Here is a 15,803-nt window from a genome sequence, read left to right on the forward strand (position 1 = left end):
GGTCTGGACTCTGTCGTCACTGCTGAGACCGTGACAGGGTGGGGGTGGCCCCACACCTGAGCAGTGTAGTTTGAGTTCCAGGACCTTCCTTGGGCCTAAGAGGGCAGCGTCTGTGCCAGTCATGGGGGCTCAGGACTCCCGCCCACACACCCAGGTGCCCTACCGCTGGGCCGAGCACCCTCTCAGCAGAGCGCTCAGCCGGGAAGCCCAAGGGTCTGGCTCGGAGCTCTGGGCTCAGACTGGGGGCTGCAGAGCCAAGGAGGAACAGCGGTCAGCCTGGCCCGGGAGTTGGCCATCTGCAGCAGCAGACTCCATGCCTGCTCCTTCCTCCTTGCCATGGCTTGAAATCCTACCCCCGAGCTGATGGTATTAAGAGGAGGGGCCTTGAGGTGACTTCCTAGTCTCCAGAACTGTGAGAAGTAAGTGTCTGTTGTTCAAGTCCTACCCAGTCTGTGGTATCTTTGTTATAGCGGCCCGAACGGTCTAAGAGGCACCTGCTTCTGGCCACTCTGCACACACCAAGCCTTACCCACGCTGAGAGGCAGCCCAGGCCCAGCACTCGGGGGCAGATTCCCCCAGTGCATCCGGCCTCCTGGAAGACAATGCCGATGGGCTCAGGGAGGCTTAGCCTGGAGAAACTCAGGTCCCTTTGGGATTCTGGAAGGACAGCCTCAGGGAGATCCCAGAGGAACAGACACAGTGTAAGGAACAGAGCCAGGAACCCAGAGGGACTCCCAGGTGGGGCCCCTAAACGCTCTCTCCACACGGAGCCTGTCAGACCACAATGATGAAAGATTTCTGGTCTAAGGGGTGCTTTCTGTGTATTCCTCCTAGCAGTAGAGCTGGGCTTGGCCACTGTCTATAAGACACCCCAAGGGAGGTGCGTTCAGAGCTGTTTGAAGACTACAAGGTTAGAAAAGGCCTCACTAGCAGAGCAGAGCATGGGGAAGCCCATGAAGATCCTTGAGGGAAAGGCTCAGGGGAGTCAGACTCCAAAGTGGGTGAACAGAACCAGGAGGCTGTCAGGGCATCAAGCCTGGCTCCGCTTCTACTAATTAGCTATGTGATCTCTGGCAAGTTGCTTACCCTCTCTGGGCCTTAAATTGAGGAAAAAACTCCCACTTACCTCTCAGGCACAGAGATAGTAGATGTGAAACTTCCAAGGACGCATCCAGTGCCAGCAGCTTGGGGCCCAGGGAATCAATGCCCCTCGCGCCTGCCCCGTTCCCCAGGCTTCCCCTGGAGCCTGCCTGCCGCGCTGCTCGGGGCTCCATGCCAGCTCTCAGCCTGCCCTTCAGATGGTGCTGCAAACGGTCTCTACCGCAGGCAGCCTGCGGCCCAGTCATGAGCCCAGCTGCCTCCAGCCCCCTCAGCTGCCCTTGGGGGGCTGTGCCTGTCAAGTCAGCGTGTCTCTCCCCCGACATGGCCCTCACCTTAAGGAGAAAGTGTGTTTTCCATCTTGGTGATCCCTTGGTCTCTCACGCTGGGCTTCTGCGAGGTCAAGGGTGGCTGTGGAAGCCGCGTTCTGAGGAGAAACGAGCGGTAGAGTTTACCACGACTGTCTCTGCTCTTCCCTGTGGGTCCTTCTTTGTCCTCTGCCCGCCCACCCACTGCCCAGTACCTTGGCTGCCATCCGCTCGTCCTGGAGCAGGCTCGGGCAGCTGCCCCCCGAGGCCCCAGGGCAGCCGTCCCTGGGGCTCATGCCGGGCTGTGGAGAGAAGGCGTGAGGCTGCACCAGCCTCGCCAAAGCCTGTGTGTCTCCAGAGGCTCCCAGGGAAAGGACTGGACTGGACCAAGGTGCCCACGGGGAAGAGGGAGCCAGGGGGTAAACTTCCAGGGAACCCAGGAAGAGGAAGATGAGGGGCGCACCCCCACTTGGGCGAGGACAGAAGCTGTGAAGTGGCCCCGGGGAGCCAGACTGTCCAGTTGCCGCGGTGGGCACCACAACTCGAGCCCGCCAGGCCCCGCTGCCCTCAGCCCTCAAGTGGCTCTGTGGAGGGCAGCTGCTGTGGAAGCAGTTTCCGGGCACTTCCCTGGCTCCTCCCAGGCAGGAGCTCCTACATAAGCTCCAAAAGTCTCCATGGCAGGGGCACGCTTTGCATCCTGAAAATGCAAGATGGGGCCCACCTCTGGAAGGTGGGCGAGGCATCTAACCCTCCCCAACCTCCTCATCCCTGGTGACCCCCCTGGTCCCTGGTACTGAAGTGCTGGCTCGGGGTGTGGGCTCCCTACCCCGACGGTCCCTGCCGCGCTCTCCAGGGAGACAGTGGTGGCAAAGGGTATGCGAGGCCCGACGGGGACACGTGGCTGCAGCTGTGCTGTCTCGGTCAGCTGTGCTCTGGGCCACCAGCTTCCCAAGGGCTCTGCTGGAGGGAGGTCAGCCCGCTGCCACCTCTCCCAGCTTTCAGCTCCTTCACCTGTGGCTTCTGTTCCACCTTCGGGAGGGGAGCCAGGCCAGGGCTCTGGGGGGCTCCATGCCCCAGCCTCTCCTCCCCACGTGCCTCCCACCCAGAGAGCCCCCGTGTCCTCATTGTTCTTCATCTTTTCCTGCTCCAGCTCAGGAGACTTCCCTCATCCCAGTGCACACGGCGCCCTAGCCTACCTGGAGATGTGGGCAACAGGACGTGACAGCCAGCAAGGGAAAGAATAGGGCTTTCCTGAAGGGTCAGATGTGGGCTCAGCGCCTGGAGAGAGCCTGACTCTCGGGCTGATACCAGGACCGCCCACCCCCATGGGCCCCCAGGCCCCTATCTCCCAGTGCACCCTCATTTCAACCTCCGCTCACCCCTGCCTTCCTCTGCAGTAAGCAAACTTCTCCTCCTGGGCAGCCAGCAGCTTTTCTAAGTCCTGGTGTCTGTGGAGCAGCCACTCCACATCTGACACCGAGCGCTGGGGAGAAGCAAGCCAGGGTGCGGCCCAGCCCTCGGGGGTGCAGAGAGCCATTCCCTCACCCTCTGCAACCTGGCTGGGGGCCCAGGGTGCAGGGGAGCAGCAGGATCTGCCCTTGGCTGTAGCTGCCAGACGGTGCAGCCAGCTAAGGGGCAGGGCCTCGGCTCACCCTGCAGTTGGGGTCCAGCAGGAGGTCCTCCCAGCATGCCAGCCAGGCCTCGGCCCGGTCCAGCCACTGCTGCAGCTTCTGCAGACGCCAGCTCCCCTCACAGCGCTCCCAGTGCAGGGCCCAGGCCTCCCTGAGTGCCCGCGGCCAACCGTCCAGCTCCTGCAGGCACTCTGTCATCTGCGGGGACGGGGCACTGGGGGTGAGATGCTCAGGCAGAGCCACGGGGTGGGGCAGGGCTGGAGCACCCAGCAGAGGTGTCGAGGGAAGACCGTGAGGCCTGGACCCTCCCCGTCTCTGCCCCCCTCTCTCCGCCCCCTGCTCCTGCTCAGGGTTCCGAGGCCTTGGGTAACCTGGCTGTGTGCCCAGCTCAGCCCAAGACCCATGTCTGTGCTCGTACCTCCAGGGACATGAAGCGGCCATTGTCCACCGGCTGCTGCCCTTCCTGCTGTACATCCTGGGCTTGACGGCAGTGCCCCTTGATTTGTTGCCCCAGCTCCTCCAGCAGCTCCAGGAGCCGCTCGGTCCCAGACACATCCCCAGCCAGCTCCTCTGAGGACACCAGCCCCTGCTTCTCCTGAGCCCATGCTCTGTGGGGCAGGGAGGGGAAGCTGCTGTCAGGGCCAGGAGGGCAGACTGGGGTGGGGGGCAGGGCATGAGCTGCATAGGGAGATGGGGACTATACCCCCCAAAGAGCTGGGGTGACCCCCGCCCTGCAGGGCAGAGCTGAGCCAACAGCCGGGGCAGGATGCCACCTACAGCAGTTCCCGACAGCGTCCGAGGAAGGCGTGGCCCTGGGCAGCCTCCTCCAGCTGCTGACCCCGCTCCTGGACCTTCGCATTCAGGGTGGCCAGGCCTCCTGCACCTCAGCCAGTTGCTTGGTCAGGCCCTCCTGAGCCACAGGGTGTAGCTGGCCCAGCTGGCAGGGCTCCATCTGCACCTGGGCCCCCTCCTTTTCCATCGCTGCCAGTCTCTCCTGCAGCCAGAATCAGGCCTTACCCCCTGGCAACCTGATGCCTCTGCTCCTTTTCAGGGAGCACCCATCCACTCTGAGAAGCCCACCTCCACAGCCCGGGCAGGCAGGGCCTCCCTTCCCACCTCTGGGGTCCCCTTACCCAGGGGAGGAGGTCAGACGGGCAGCCCACGGGGCGTGGACCCTTACCTCCAGGCATCTGTGCTGTTGCTGCAGGGTTTGCACTGGCGCCGGGCTGCGGCCACAGGCATCTCTTGCCACCGGGGCCGCCCTCTCCTGCATCCAGCCCCGGAGCTCGGCTGCTACCTGCTCAAAGCCGCAGACCTCACGGGCCATGGCCAGGTTCTGAGAGAGGAGGGCGGGCCTGCTCCGGCCAGGGTCCTCTCTCCCTGGAGGTGTAACCTTCCGGGCCACTTCCTTTTAAACAAGGAGGTCCATGGGGCTTGGTGACTCGTTCATGACCACCGGGTACAGGAAATGTCCCAGATGTGGCAGCTGCTCTGTGAATGTGTGATGTTACTGATGACGGGGTAGGGCCCTGGGGGATTCTGTGAGGAGAGGGTCTTCAGTGCCCAACTCATGAGAGGGGCAGAGGTGGGGGCTTGGAAGCAGGTGGGAATGAGTCCACAGGAGGGAGGACGTTCTTTTGGGGGCACCTGGCTGAGATGAAGAGGGTCGCCTCAGGAGGCTGCCTGGCCAGGACGCTCAGAGGAGGTATCCCTGGGCTGCAGGCTCTGTCAGGGGCTCGGGGACCTGGACTGCTTTTCTAGAAACTGCCAGCTGTGGCTGAGAGCGAAGGTCATGGAGCAACGCTGGGGATGCCCTCAGCACACATCCACTCAGAGCATTTAGATGAGAAGAGTGAATGGCTGGAGCGGTCTTGCCCAGTTAGTGGGTGTGGTGAAGGACAAGAGACCAACGGGGCCTGTGTCTAATAAACCTGAAGCCTATGTTTGGAGGGGGCTTTGGGGGGGGGGGGTCAGGAGCTGGCCAGACATGCTTCCTGTTTCTCCCTGGAGGTGTGAGCTGCCAGGGGGAAACCACATCAGTGGAGAGACTCGGAGAGGGCTGGAGGTGGAAGACTGCGACTTCTGATCTGCTTGGCACTGGGAGTTGGAGGCAGCCGCCCTGCTCCACACACAGACACACAGACACGGTGGGGCTGCCTGGCCCTGGCCCAGGCAGGTTACACAGCTGTCCCAGCCCCTTGGCTGCCCCTGGCTGAGACTGAGGGCACCTACCTGTGTGCGGGTTTTCACTGTCCGGTCCAGTCTCTCCCAAATGGCCTCCATGTGACTCCGCTGCCCTTGAATCTGGGGAGAGCACCTGGGTGCTGCCCATTCCAAGGAGCCTGCCTGCTTCCGCAGGGCCTGCACATTGGCCTGTCCCAGGCTCTGGACTTCCTTTCTGAAAGCATCGAACTTCTCTTCCAGCACCTGCAGGGTGCAGGGCCAGGGAGGTCACTCTGGAGGTGGCGTCCAGCAGCTCTCAAAGCTACTGAAGGGCTCGGCAGAATCTGCCACTCCTGACGTCCCTTGGCCCTGCCTCTAGGACCACGGGGATCCTCCCAGAGCCGCCCACTTCCTGTGTGGCCCCCTCCCCCTTCTCTGCCCTTGTGGGCCACTCAATCTACTCTCCTCCAGGTTCGCTCAGGAGTGACTCACCTTGACGGCCTCCAGGTCCTGCCTGTAGTCCTGGGACTCAGCAGTGGCCACCTTTGCTGGCCAGCCAGGCGTCCAGGAGCAGGGCTTCCCGCTCCAGTTGGTGGAGCTGCAGCTGCTCCCGAAGGCCTTGCCCCCTGCCCTCCGCTCTCCGCAACAGCCCCGAGTGGGTGTCCCTCACTGCGAGCATCAGGGCGAGCAACTTGGGGCTGCGGCAGGAAGGACAGTCCGCCTGGAGCCCTTCCTCTCCAGGCTGGACCGGCCTCGTGCCTCTGTAGGGAGAGCCCCTCCCTGTTCCTCCCTATTTGGGCCTGGCTCCAACGCACATTTCTGGGTTCTGCCCGCTCTCGAGGAGGGCTGCTGTCTGCTGCAGCCTCTCGATGCGTGTGCCGAACCCCTCCGGGTCTCTCCTGGTGGCCTCCAGCCACCGCAGAAAGGCCTGCGTGGCCTCGGCACTCTGGCCCATATCTTCAATGTCCCGTTCTTGAACACAGCCCCGTCCTTCCAGCCAGGATCCTGCCTCTGGGAGCTGGGGTGGCATAGAGGACAGGTTTCCCTGGGCGATGCCCTCCAGGGCTCCCAACTTTGAGTTCATGGCCTCGAGATTCAGAGCAGTGAGTGGTTCTCAACTTGGCTGACGGGGATCACCTGAGAGCTTTAACAATTGGCTGTGCCTGGCTCTCACCCCGTAAGGTTCTGATTTGGTCTGGAATACAGCTGAGTGTCAGCACTTCTTAAAAGTTCCAGGTGATACTCATGTGATGCACTGATTGAGAATCATTGGTTTAGAAAAAACAGCAAAACCAAACCAAACCAAACCCAGTGGGCTGTTTCCTGGGAAACATGCTGAAGGAAGATCTTGGGGACAGGAGACAACTTAGTGGAGGTGACAGAAGATAGAAGATGCACAGAGAGCCCGGAGCCCCACCTGGGGGTTACCTTCCAGCCCTGCCTACCCTCTGGGTGTCGTCATGACCAACCCCCACCCTTTCGTGCCCCATCACACACCCTCACCTCCATCAGGAACTGCTGGGCCTCCTGAGCCTGCTGCAGCCGCTGTCGCCTCTGTGTAGCCTCTGCCTGCAGGCGGCCCACGGCATCCTCCAGCTGCCGCGCCCGGGCAGCCACGTCACGGGCAGCAAAGTGCCCAGCCTGCACCAGCTCGCGCCCTGTGCCCACCGCCGCCTGGGTCAGAGCCTCAGGGCTGCTCATCTCAGTCTCCAGGTTCTGCAGAGTCGGAGGAAGACGGGGGATGCTCCTGGGTGCTCCTCGGGGGACCCAGAGTCACGTCTCAAGCCCGGTGGGATCCCACAGCTGCCCCCAGAGAGAACCCTGCCCCTGTGACCGCCAAAGAATCCAGGCAGAAGCTTCCAGCCCGAGGCGACTGACGATGGCCCCGCCCCTCCCGCTGGGCCGACACCTGGCACTTCTCCTGCAGGCGCTGCAGGGCGCTGGGGCTCTGGCCGCAGTCCTGAGCGGCCGTCAGGGACAGCTTCTCGCGCACCCAGACCATCTCCTCGTCGGCCTCCTTGAAGGACTGCAGGAGGAGGTTCCGGGCCTCCAGGGCTGTCCTGCGCTCCCGCAGGGGCGCCCGCTGGCTCTCTAACCTGCAGCAGTGGAGGGCGGGCCCGGGGCAGGGGGCACCCTGGTCGTCAGGATCAGGGCCACACTGTGACCTGCACACCAGCTCGCCCGCTCTGTGCCCCTCACCGTGGGCAGGGAGGGCCCCGAGGAGCCGAGCTGGGGGGCAGAGAGGAGGGACGGCTTTACCGCTGAAGCACCGCTGGGCCTGCTCTTCCACATCTTGGGCCAGGCAGTGGCCTTCCCGGACAAAGGCCTGTGCGTGCCCGGCCTGCCTGTCCAGTTCTTCCTGAGCCCCCAGGAGCTCGTCCAGCCCAGGCTGCTCTGGGCCCCCGATGGGGACTCTCAGTTTGAGCTCCACGGGCTCCAGCCAGTTCCTCCACGCTGTGCCGGAGACGCAGGGCCTGGGGCAGAATGTGAGGTGGGCACGAGAGGGAGAATCTAGAGCTGCACCCAGCCTGCTCCAGGGCCGCACAGCCTCACCTCACGGGCCTCCTGTAGCTTGGCTGCCTTCCTCTGGCAGTTGGCCTGTAGGTCCTCCCAGAGTTCTCTCAGCTCCTGCAGCCGCTCCTGCATGGTTTCTGAGGATGTGAGGCCATCCCACAGCAGCCTCTGCCCCTCCTACAGCCACAACATGGCACACACCTCATGGACTCAGGACTGCTGGTGTCAGGGCACTCGTGTTGGCTCCAACCACCAGCCCCACAGCTGCAGAGTCTGTGTGCTAGCTGTGTGATCTTGGGCAAGTTCCTTAACCTCTCTGAGCTCATTTTCCTTATCCATGTAATGGAGATAATAATGGGTATTTTGTTTAAATGAGATCAAACATTTCAAATACTTAGCAGGGTACTTTATATCACAGAGAGGCAGCCTGGGGTCGGGGCCTGCCCTTTGCAGGTGGAAGAGGGTAAATTTAAAAGGTGCTATACTTTGACTCCTACACGAACAGGACTGCTGGCTACATACCCTGACTCTGTCCTCTGATGTCTGTCCAAGAGAGCTGTTAAAACCATCACGCCAAAACACCATCTTTAAAATTCTTGAAAAGGCACTATTTTTGGAGGGTGCCCAGGGAAGCCACTGCGTCTCATGGCCCTTTGGTGCTTAGCACGGCATCTGTATGCAGAAAGCACTTGAAGGTCGGCCATCCATGGCTGTGATTCAGAGCCAGCTGCCAGGGCCCTGTGGGGTCACCCCCTGCTCTGGCCTGTAAGCCCATCCCTGGTCCCCAAGACCTCACCGTCTGCAGCCTTTGCTGGTGGTGTACACTCGTGTCCTGCGCCTGGAGATTCTGCGGCCGCCGCAACTGTGCCTGCAGCCCGGCTGGGTCCTGCCAGCCCTCTTCCAGGACCACCAGGTTCTTCTCCCTCAGCCATGCGGCCACCTGGGCACACCGGGAGGAACAGGCCCTGCTGCCTAGGGCTCTCCTTTGCCCTAACCTCTGGGCTGCCCCGAGGAAGAGTGGCTTGTCCCGGGGGGCAGCCCCTTCTCTCACCACAACCACTCCCCACGCCGGCCAACCTCGTAGGAACCCTGCAGGAAAGGCTGCAGCTGCCCGAGCTCCTCCAGCTGGTGGCGACAGGTCCTGGCTTGCTCCAGGAGTGCCTCTTTCCTGCCGGAAGGAGGGTGTCAGGGGCCTCAGGTCTGCTCACTGGGACCTGGAGCTGTTATGGGTGTGTGTGTATGCACACGCATGCACACACACGTGCATAGGTGTGCCCTTCCCGCCCAGGACAGCCTTTCTTGTGTATCAATATACCCTGAGTCTGTCTCCTCCTGCTGGGGCTGCCAAAGGGTGTGGAGGGCAGAGGAGATGCAGAGAGTCTTGATGGAATGAAAACAGCCCCCTAGAGGATGCCGGAAGCCTGAGAGGGAGGGGGTCAAGATGGCACTGTCCTGGGGGACAGCCGGGCCTGCCAGGAACCACCTAAGGGGACTGAGGGGGGGGCAGGGAGTGTTGACAGAGACCAGCAAACCAACATTTTCCATCTGTCAATCAAAGACCTCGGGTACCCAGGTGGGGTCCACCTGCAGGGAAGAGGAGGGCATGGCCGCCAGGGCACCAGCCCAGGAGCCACAAACACAGTGGGCCCTGGTGGGCTCTCTGGGAAGGACGGAGACCCCCACCAATCTGGAATCCAGCTTTTGGCCAAATCTGCCTTGAGCTAAACGTCTGAGGGGCTGGACGAGGCAGCTGAACCAGATGGGCTTTTATGTGGAAAAAAGGCAGAGACTGGAGTCTCATAGCTGTGCCGGCTTCCGTTAAATGAGCGTAAGACATATGCCAACCCCCGAGTGCCAGGCGCCACACCGGGACATCAGGGATTCCTTCCTCATCCTGACCACAACCCTAAGGGGCAGGTATCTTTATCCCCTCACTGTAGACATGAGACTCTGAGGAATCTGCCCCAAGTCCCGCTGTGAGAGGGCAGCGCAGAAACTCAGCGCCGTCCGGCTAACTGCTGTGCTCTGGTATGGCCCTTTCGTGAGGTCATCTCTCTTTTAGTTTCTTAAGCATGTGCTTCTTTTTAAAAGTCCCCTTTATCTCAGCTGAGTGACGATGTGCTGTCTGACTCCATAACAGGTTGACACACTGCAGGGTCAGGCGCGCTGGGGCCCTGGCATCTGAACTCAGCCCCTGGAAAAGCCTGGTGAGCCCAGGCTAAGGGATACAAGGGAAAGGAAAGAGCCTGATGCCTGTGCCAGCCCACCCACGGCTCCTGCAGCCAGAGCCAGAGGTACCTCAGGAGCACGGCCCGGCACCGGCCCAGGGCACCCTGGGCCTCGGGCTGTCCACCCTGGTGCAGGCTGCGGGTGGAGGCTTCCAGCGCGCTGATCTCCGCCTGTGCCTCCAGGTCTCGCTCATGCATCTTCTGCTTCCACAGCACTGTTTCCATGTCAAGCAAGGAGTCCTGGGAAGCGATACTGTCTACAGGGATGCCCCCTCCCAGTCCCAAGCTATCTACTTTCCTACCAGACACATCCCCCCAATCCCTCAAGGCTGTATCTGGCTTTAGGGCAGCGATTCTCAACCAGGAAAGGCACGGGGGATAAGGGTCAAGTGTTAGAATTTCCAGGGCAGGTGGAGCTCCTCCACATAACAGGGACACCCTCTCCTCTGCACTCCCAGTAAGGCTACGTCAGCACAGGAAACGGCCCCGGATCATCCTCTGAGGACCCCCATGAGTCAGGCTTGCCTGCCACAGGGGTTGGGACAGTTGCGGGAAAAGCAAACCTCTGGGTGTAAGGAAGTGAGGGGGGCAGAGGAGAGAAGGGTGTTGGGAAAAGGAGGCAAGAATGCGTCAGGGGCCACAGGCTCACCCTCTGAGCTCCCACAGAGGGCCCAGCCCCAGATGCATAAGAACTGCCAGCGATGGACGGGTAAGCCACCGCTCAGTGACCGACGTGCTTGAGGGTCGGAGATGCCCTTGGCCTGGGGAGCTCTGGCAGCACTGGCTGGTTTGATCTCTAATGCTGCCCTGGCAAACACTCCCTCACTCCTGCTGGGCACCTACCCCGAGACGCTCACTGGCTGGGCAGACTTCCAGGCTGCAGAGCCAACTTTCCACCTGCTCCACAGAGCTCAGAGCCAGCTGTTGAGAAAGGAAAAGGCAAGAGGAAGTGAGCAGAGGGTCCAGTCACTGCAGGTGGAGTGACCCTGGTGGTGGCCCAGTGGGAAACCAGGGACCTGGGGCCTGGCTCAACGAAGGAGTCCACAGCAGGCAAGACTTGCCGTGGGTGAGCTGAGTGGCAGGCGGTGGGTGGTGGTGGGAAAAGCCCCTGGCACGGCAGCCTCTCTGGCTTTGGCTCTGACGAGGGGCAGTGGGTTTAGAACAGGTCCCAGGGGTGGGGGCAGGATGGAGGCTGCTACCTGTAGCTCCAAGGCCTGATGCAGCTGGACCTGGTGCTCCTGCCAGGCCCCTTCCAGGCTGTTCAGCTCCTGGTCTAAACCAACCGGGGCCTGGCAGATGTTGGGGGTGGATGGGTGCCTGGCGGCAAGCAGTCATTGCCCAGTGCTTTGGGCCAGGCTGATGCTGTCTGTTCAGGCATCCAGCTCGGCCTGTAAGAGGACTGGGCTCAGATCCCAGAGGCTGAGGCTTCCTGAGTGGGAGGGAAGAGGCCCAGTGGGAGGGCAGAGAGGTGGGGAAGACCACTGAGGGGATTAGAGGGAAGAGGAGAAAGGCAGAGGTAGCCGATGCAGAAAGAACCCAAGAGAAAAGTGGGATCACAGTAAGGGGGAGGCCAGCGAGGAGGCGAGATCCCAAGAAGGGCCTCAGGGTCTGGGCCGCTCACCTTGCCATCCCGGCGTTCCTCCAACATGCTCTGGACATCCGCGAGGCTGCTGGGGGTGCTCTGGGCGTCCATCTCAGCTCGCAGCCTCTGGGCCCAGATCAGCAATTCCTGCAGCGTTGCCTGCCGCTTCTGAGCTTGGAGCAAGGCATCCAGCGACTCCTTCCTGCCACAGGGTTCATCAGCTAGTCCTAGGGCCTCTGAGCCCCCTTCCCCCGCCAGTGCCTTCTGTCCCTGAATCCCCTCAGCCAAAGAAGGGCCCACGGGCTGGGAATTAACAGGGTGGCGATACAGATGGTTATTAGAAGGATGGAGAAAGACTCTTAGGGAAGGGTGGGGATTGAGACGCTGCAGGGGATGGCTCAGCGAGAGCAGTGAGGGAAAGAGGCCTGGGGGTTTGTACCGCTTCTGGGCCCCACTCCGGAGCTGCCACCAGCGGCCCATCATCGCCTGCTGCTTGCGGCAAGGGTGTGGGCGGCCTCAGGGCTTCTCTGGCAGAAGCGGCCTACCTCATGCTCTACAGGCTGTGAGGGAAGCCAGTGTTAGCGGCTGGGGCAGGGAGGCAGGTGGTGCTCAGGGGAGCCCAGCCTGTGGTTGTACAGCTCAGTGGACCTGGCTGGCCCTCGGTCCCAAGCACGTCCCCGCCCCGCCGCGTGCCTGCCCAGGGTCCCATGAAGGAGGTGCCCTGGGCCTGGGGCCACCTCCACACCCAGCTGCACACCTCTACCTGGGCCTGGACGAGGCCTATTTCCTGCTCCAACTCCTTGTGTTTCCGCCTCAGCCTCTGCATGCTCTCCAGATGTTTCCCATAGTCCAGGGCCTGGACCGGGGTGGCCTGGGGAGGAAGGGGGTGTTATTATCAGCCTTTTCTCCAGCTCCTCCCTCACTGCAGAGGGGTCGCTGGCCACAGGGTTTCTGTGTGGGAAGCAAGCACCCAGCCTGATTCCCTTCCCAGGGCCCTCGGCGGGCTGGAGCAGGCCGCTGGCTCTGACCACAGGTCTCTTCCTTCTGTGAGGGAGGAAGATTCCCAGGAGAGACTTGGGGCTGGAGTTTCGCTGGCGGTAGGAACCTTCACGGGTGTGCTGCTTCCACATGCATGGTCTCACTTGACCCTCGCTCCTTTGCAGGGAACTGAGATGGGCTGGCCTGGGTGAGGCAGGAACCAGAGGGCCAGTAAGAACAGAGCCCTCTGCACGCTCAGAACAGGGCGCACGTGCTTCACAGAGGGCTTCTCAGGCCACGCACAACTTCCCCACTCCCACCTCTGCCAGCGTCTAGGCCAGGTTTCTCTGTGGCTGCTGACACGATCCCGGGGCAAAGCTACTGCGGGTTCTGGCCTTGCTCGGGGACAACAGAGGAAACGGTGGGGAGCGGGATGCTCTGGCCTCTAGACTCACAGTGCTTCTGGGAGAGAAAGGCGGCAGGTGGGCCAGCCTCCTAGAAGCAAATGGGGGCTTCTAGGTCCGCAGTTGACCCCAAGAACGGCTGGCAGACCCTCGGATGGCCCCCTGATGGGACCTGCCTACAGGTACCCAGCTGAAGAGGAGAGGCGGGTGAGGGGGGGGACGCACTGGCTCCCTGGCTGCATCAGCAGTTCCACTGCTTACCTTCTCCCCGATCTGCTGAGTGAGGTCATCCAGCTTTTGGGACAACGTGTGTATCTCCAGGGCCCCTTCAAGCTGCCGCTGGTAGCAGAGCAGGTTGCCATGGAAACTGTTCCACCTGACGGAGAGGGTGTAAGGCTGAGTCTGAGGTGACCCTCCAGCTCCCTCTCCCAGCCCCACTGCTTCCGGCTCTGGGACTGGCCTGTTGTTGAGCTGCTGTCACCGTTGGCAGGTGGTGTTGAGTTGCTCAGGGTCCTGGTTCTTGGACTGCAGGGACAAGTCATTGACGCTCCTGATGTGGGCATCCACCGTGTCCTGTGGAGGTGCAGGGGGAGGGCATCTGTGGCACCTGCTCCGAGCCCCTTCCTTGCACTGCATCAATACTCGGAGAGTGTGCTCGGGCCTGAGAGAGCTCGAGGGACTGCACGTTTGCAGAGTGCAGGCAGCTGCTTCCTCTGCCGTGGCCATCCCATCCCATGCCAGGTGCCCTGAGCAAGATGCACCTGGGGTCTGTAGCCCAGGGTCATCTCTAAGACTAGGAAATCTGCTCCCCAGGTCGGGACCAGGCAGGAGCGGGAGGGCAGGCACGCACTGATGAACAGAAGCTTTTAAAGTTAAAATGCAGCTTCTCAGGATAAGAAAAGCAAAGTAAGGGGTTGAATGAAACGGTGAGTGCCAGCCTCCTTAGGTTTGGGTGTCCCTGTCCCTGGGAGTCACTGGGCTGAGGCTGCCACAGCTTAGACACTGGGTGGGGTTCACGGCTACACGGGGCTGGGGTCCTTGACGGTGGATGGACTGCAGGCGTCCTGCCCCAGTAAAAGTGCCTTGCACTGGTCTACATTTCCAAAGCGCTTCCCAATAGGTGTCTCACAGGTGCGCAGGGAAGGGGGTTTCTCTCTTTTATAGAAGCTGGAGCAGAGCTCAGAGACTAACCTGGTGAATTTATGGCAGAGCCAGGACTCAAACCCAACTCCTCAAGTCTATCTAACTAACACTCTTTCTCCTACAGCATCTGGCACAGTGGCTGTGAAATTCCACCATTAGTAAAGGCCATCTTAGATTGGAGCACTGCAGCCTTTTAAAAAAGTCATATACTTACTTCAGGGGGTGAGGTTAGCATGTCTGGGCTCTTAATACATGATTGTGAATGCACTTGGCCAATGTCTTTCCTCTATACCGCATAAGGGAAACTGATTTTGGTGTGTGTATGAGTAGCGGCTGGGGAGGAGATGCTGAATGAGAGTTCTGAGCAACTGCAGTTTATTGATCATCTACTACACCCAGGCACACATGCATTCTTGTTCTTCTAAATTTTGAAATAATCATAGATGCACAGGAAATTGCACAAGTGTATAATGAAGGCCCGTGTACCCTTCCCCCAGCTTCCCCTGATGGTAACATCTTACATAACTCTAGTGCCATATGAGAACCAGGACACTGACTTTGGTGTAACTGTTAACTAGACTACAGACTTTATTCAGAGTTCAGCAGCTTTTACATGCATGCACCTGTGTGTGTGTGGGAAGGTATAGCTCTAGGCAGTTTTATCACATGTATAGATTCCTGTAACCACCACCATACGTATATGCTCTCTTACCTATGAGGTAAGCGGTATCCCCATTTTAAAGATGAAGAAACTAAGGCTTGGTGAGGTGAGGGAGGCTCCCCCTGCCTCAGACCTTTCCCCTTGGCCATCCTGGTGTCCTCACTTTGGGGCAGGGTGTGGGCTGAGGGCCTGGCTGTTACCTTGGCAACAGAGGTCATGATCTCATGGGCCTGGACCTCAGCCTCGAAGGCCTGGTGTTTCGGCACGTGCCTCAACTTATCTTTCAGGTCCCCAGGAGGGATTGGTTCTTTCAGCTGCTGGAGTCACTCCTGGATCCAGTCCTCGGCCTGGTGGGGTGGGGGGGACATGAATCTCATGATGCTGATGCTGCCTCGGTCCACAGAAACGTCCCACACGCCTGCGCTCAGCTGTGCCCAGGTAGCTGGCTTCTGGCCCAAGGGTGGGGCTGGGCAGTGCCTGGTAAATAAGATCCAATGGTCTGAGCCCAGGAAGACAGCCCCAGGCCCAGATGGCCCCGCAGCCACACAAAGGGGCTGGCCAGGGAGCTTGGGTGGGACCTCATTTTGGAGGTGAGGCTCACCTGCCCCGGAGCCCTGGACTTCTCTGCTCCCTCCCAATGCCTCTCTTTGCCCTGGCTCTGTGAGAGCTTAGGAAGCAGCGGGGTCTCCACGTACAGGGTCTTCAAATCAAATGTCTGGGCTCCAGCATGGCCTCTGGGAAAGCCATTTAACTCTCCAAACTTTAGTATCCTCATCACAGGGCTGTGGTGAGGCCTGAATGAGCCCGTGAAGGCGGACGTCATCTGTAAACTGGGAAATGTGGCCCAAGTGGAAGGTACTGGGCTGGAGAGGCCCTCTGACCTGGAAGGCGGCCCTGATGAGGGCCGTCATCAGCAGGGAGGCGTGCAGGGTGTGTCCCCGGCTCTCCGCCAGCTCCTCCACCTGAGCCCGGCGCTCTAGCAAGCTGCAGAGCAGGTCCTGCACCCTGGGGCCCCCGAGCATCTTCACCTGCTCACACAGAGCCGCCTCCAGTGGGCGGGGTGGGGCTGGGGGGAACTCAGCTCTCGGCTCCT

The 15,803-nt window shown here is 60.8% G+C and overlaps 1 protein-coding gene across 1 annotated transcript in view; it reads right to left on the reverse strand.

Moving 5' to 3' along the window:
* Window positions 1–430: 430 nt before the first annotated feature.
* Window positions 431–15,803, reverse strand: part of SPTBN5 (spectrin beta, non-erythrocytic 5) — a 46,888-nt gene continuing 31,515 nt past the window's right edge. The window contains 31 exon segments of the mRNA XM_073799900.1: window positions 431–1,317; window positions 1,622–1,708; window positions 2,603–2,657; window positions 2,786–2,889; window positions 3,059–3,235; window positions 3,456–3,645; window positions 3,815–3,905; window positions 3,908–4,031; window positions 4,218–4,373; window positions 5,270–5,464; window positions 5,693–5,746; window positions 5,748–5,898; window positions 6,016–6,218; window positions 6,704–6,916; window positions 7,110–7,647; window positions 7,649–7,674; window positions 7,754–7,891; window positions 8,511–8,654; window positions 8,792–8,882; window positions 10,013–10,182; window positions 10,786–10,863; window positions 11,142–11,330; window positions 11,564–11,726; window positions 11,964–12,024; window positions 12,027–12,084; window positions 12,282–12,395; window positions 13,168–13,282; window positions 13,367–13,844; window positions 13,994–14,097; window positions 14,762–15,057; window positions 15,592–15,756. Of these exon segments, the coding sequence (XP_073656001.1) occupies window positions 1,201–1,317; window positions 1,622–1,708; window positions 2,603–2,657; window positions 2,786–2,889; window positions 3,059–3,235; window positions 3,456–3,645; window positions 3,815–3,905; window positions 3,908–4,031; window positions 4,218–4,373; window positions 5,270–5,464; window positions 5,693–5,746; window positions 5,748–5,898; window positions 6,016–6,218; window positions 6,704–6,916; window positions 7,110–7,647; window positions 7,649–7,674; window positions 7,754–7,891; window positions 8,511–8,654; window positions 8,792–8,882; window positions 10,013–10,182; window positions 10,786–10,863; window positions 11,142–11,330; window positions 11,564–11,726; window positions 11,964–12,024; window positions 12,027–12,084; window positions 12,282–12,395; window positions 13,168–13,282; window positions 13,367–13,844; window positions 13,994–14,097; window positions 14,762–15,057; window positions 15,592–15,756 (4,845 nt within the window). The 3' untranslated portion in view covers window positions 431–1,200.

This window comes from Tursiops truncatus, chromosome 2, assembly GCF_011762595.2.
Source record: "Tursiops truncatus isolate mTurTru1 chromosome 2, mTurTru1.mat.Y, whole genome shotgun sequence".
In the NCBI taxonomy this organism is placed as follows: domain Eukaryota; kingdom Metazoa; phylum Chordata; class Mammalia; order Artiodactyla; family Delphinidae; genus Tursiops; species Tursiops truncatus.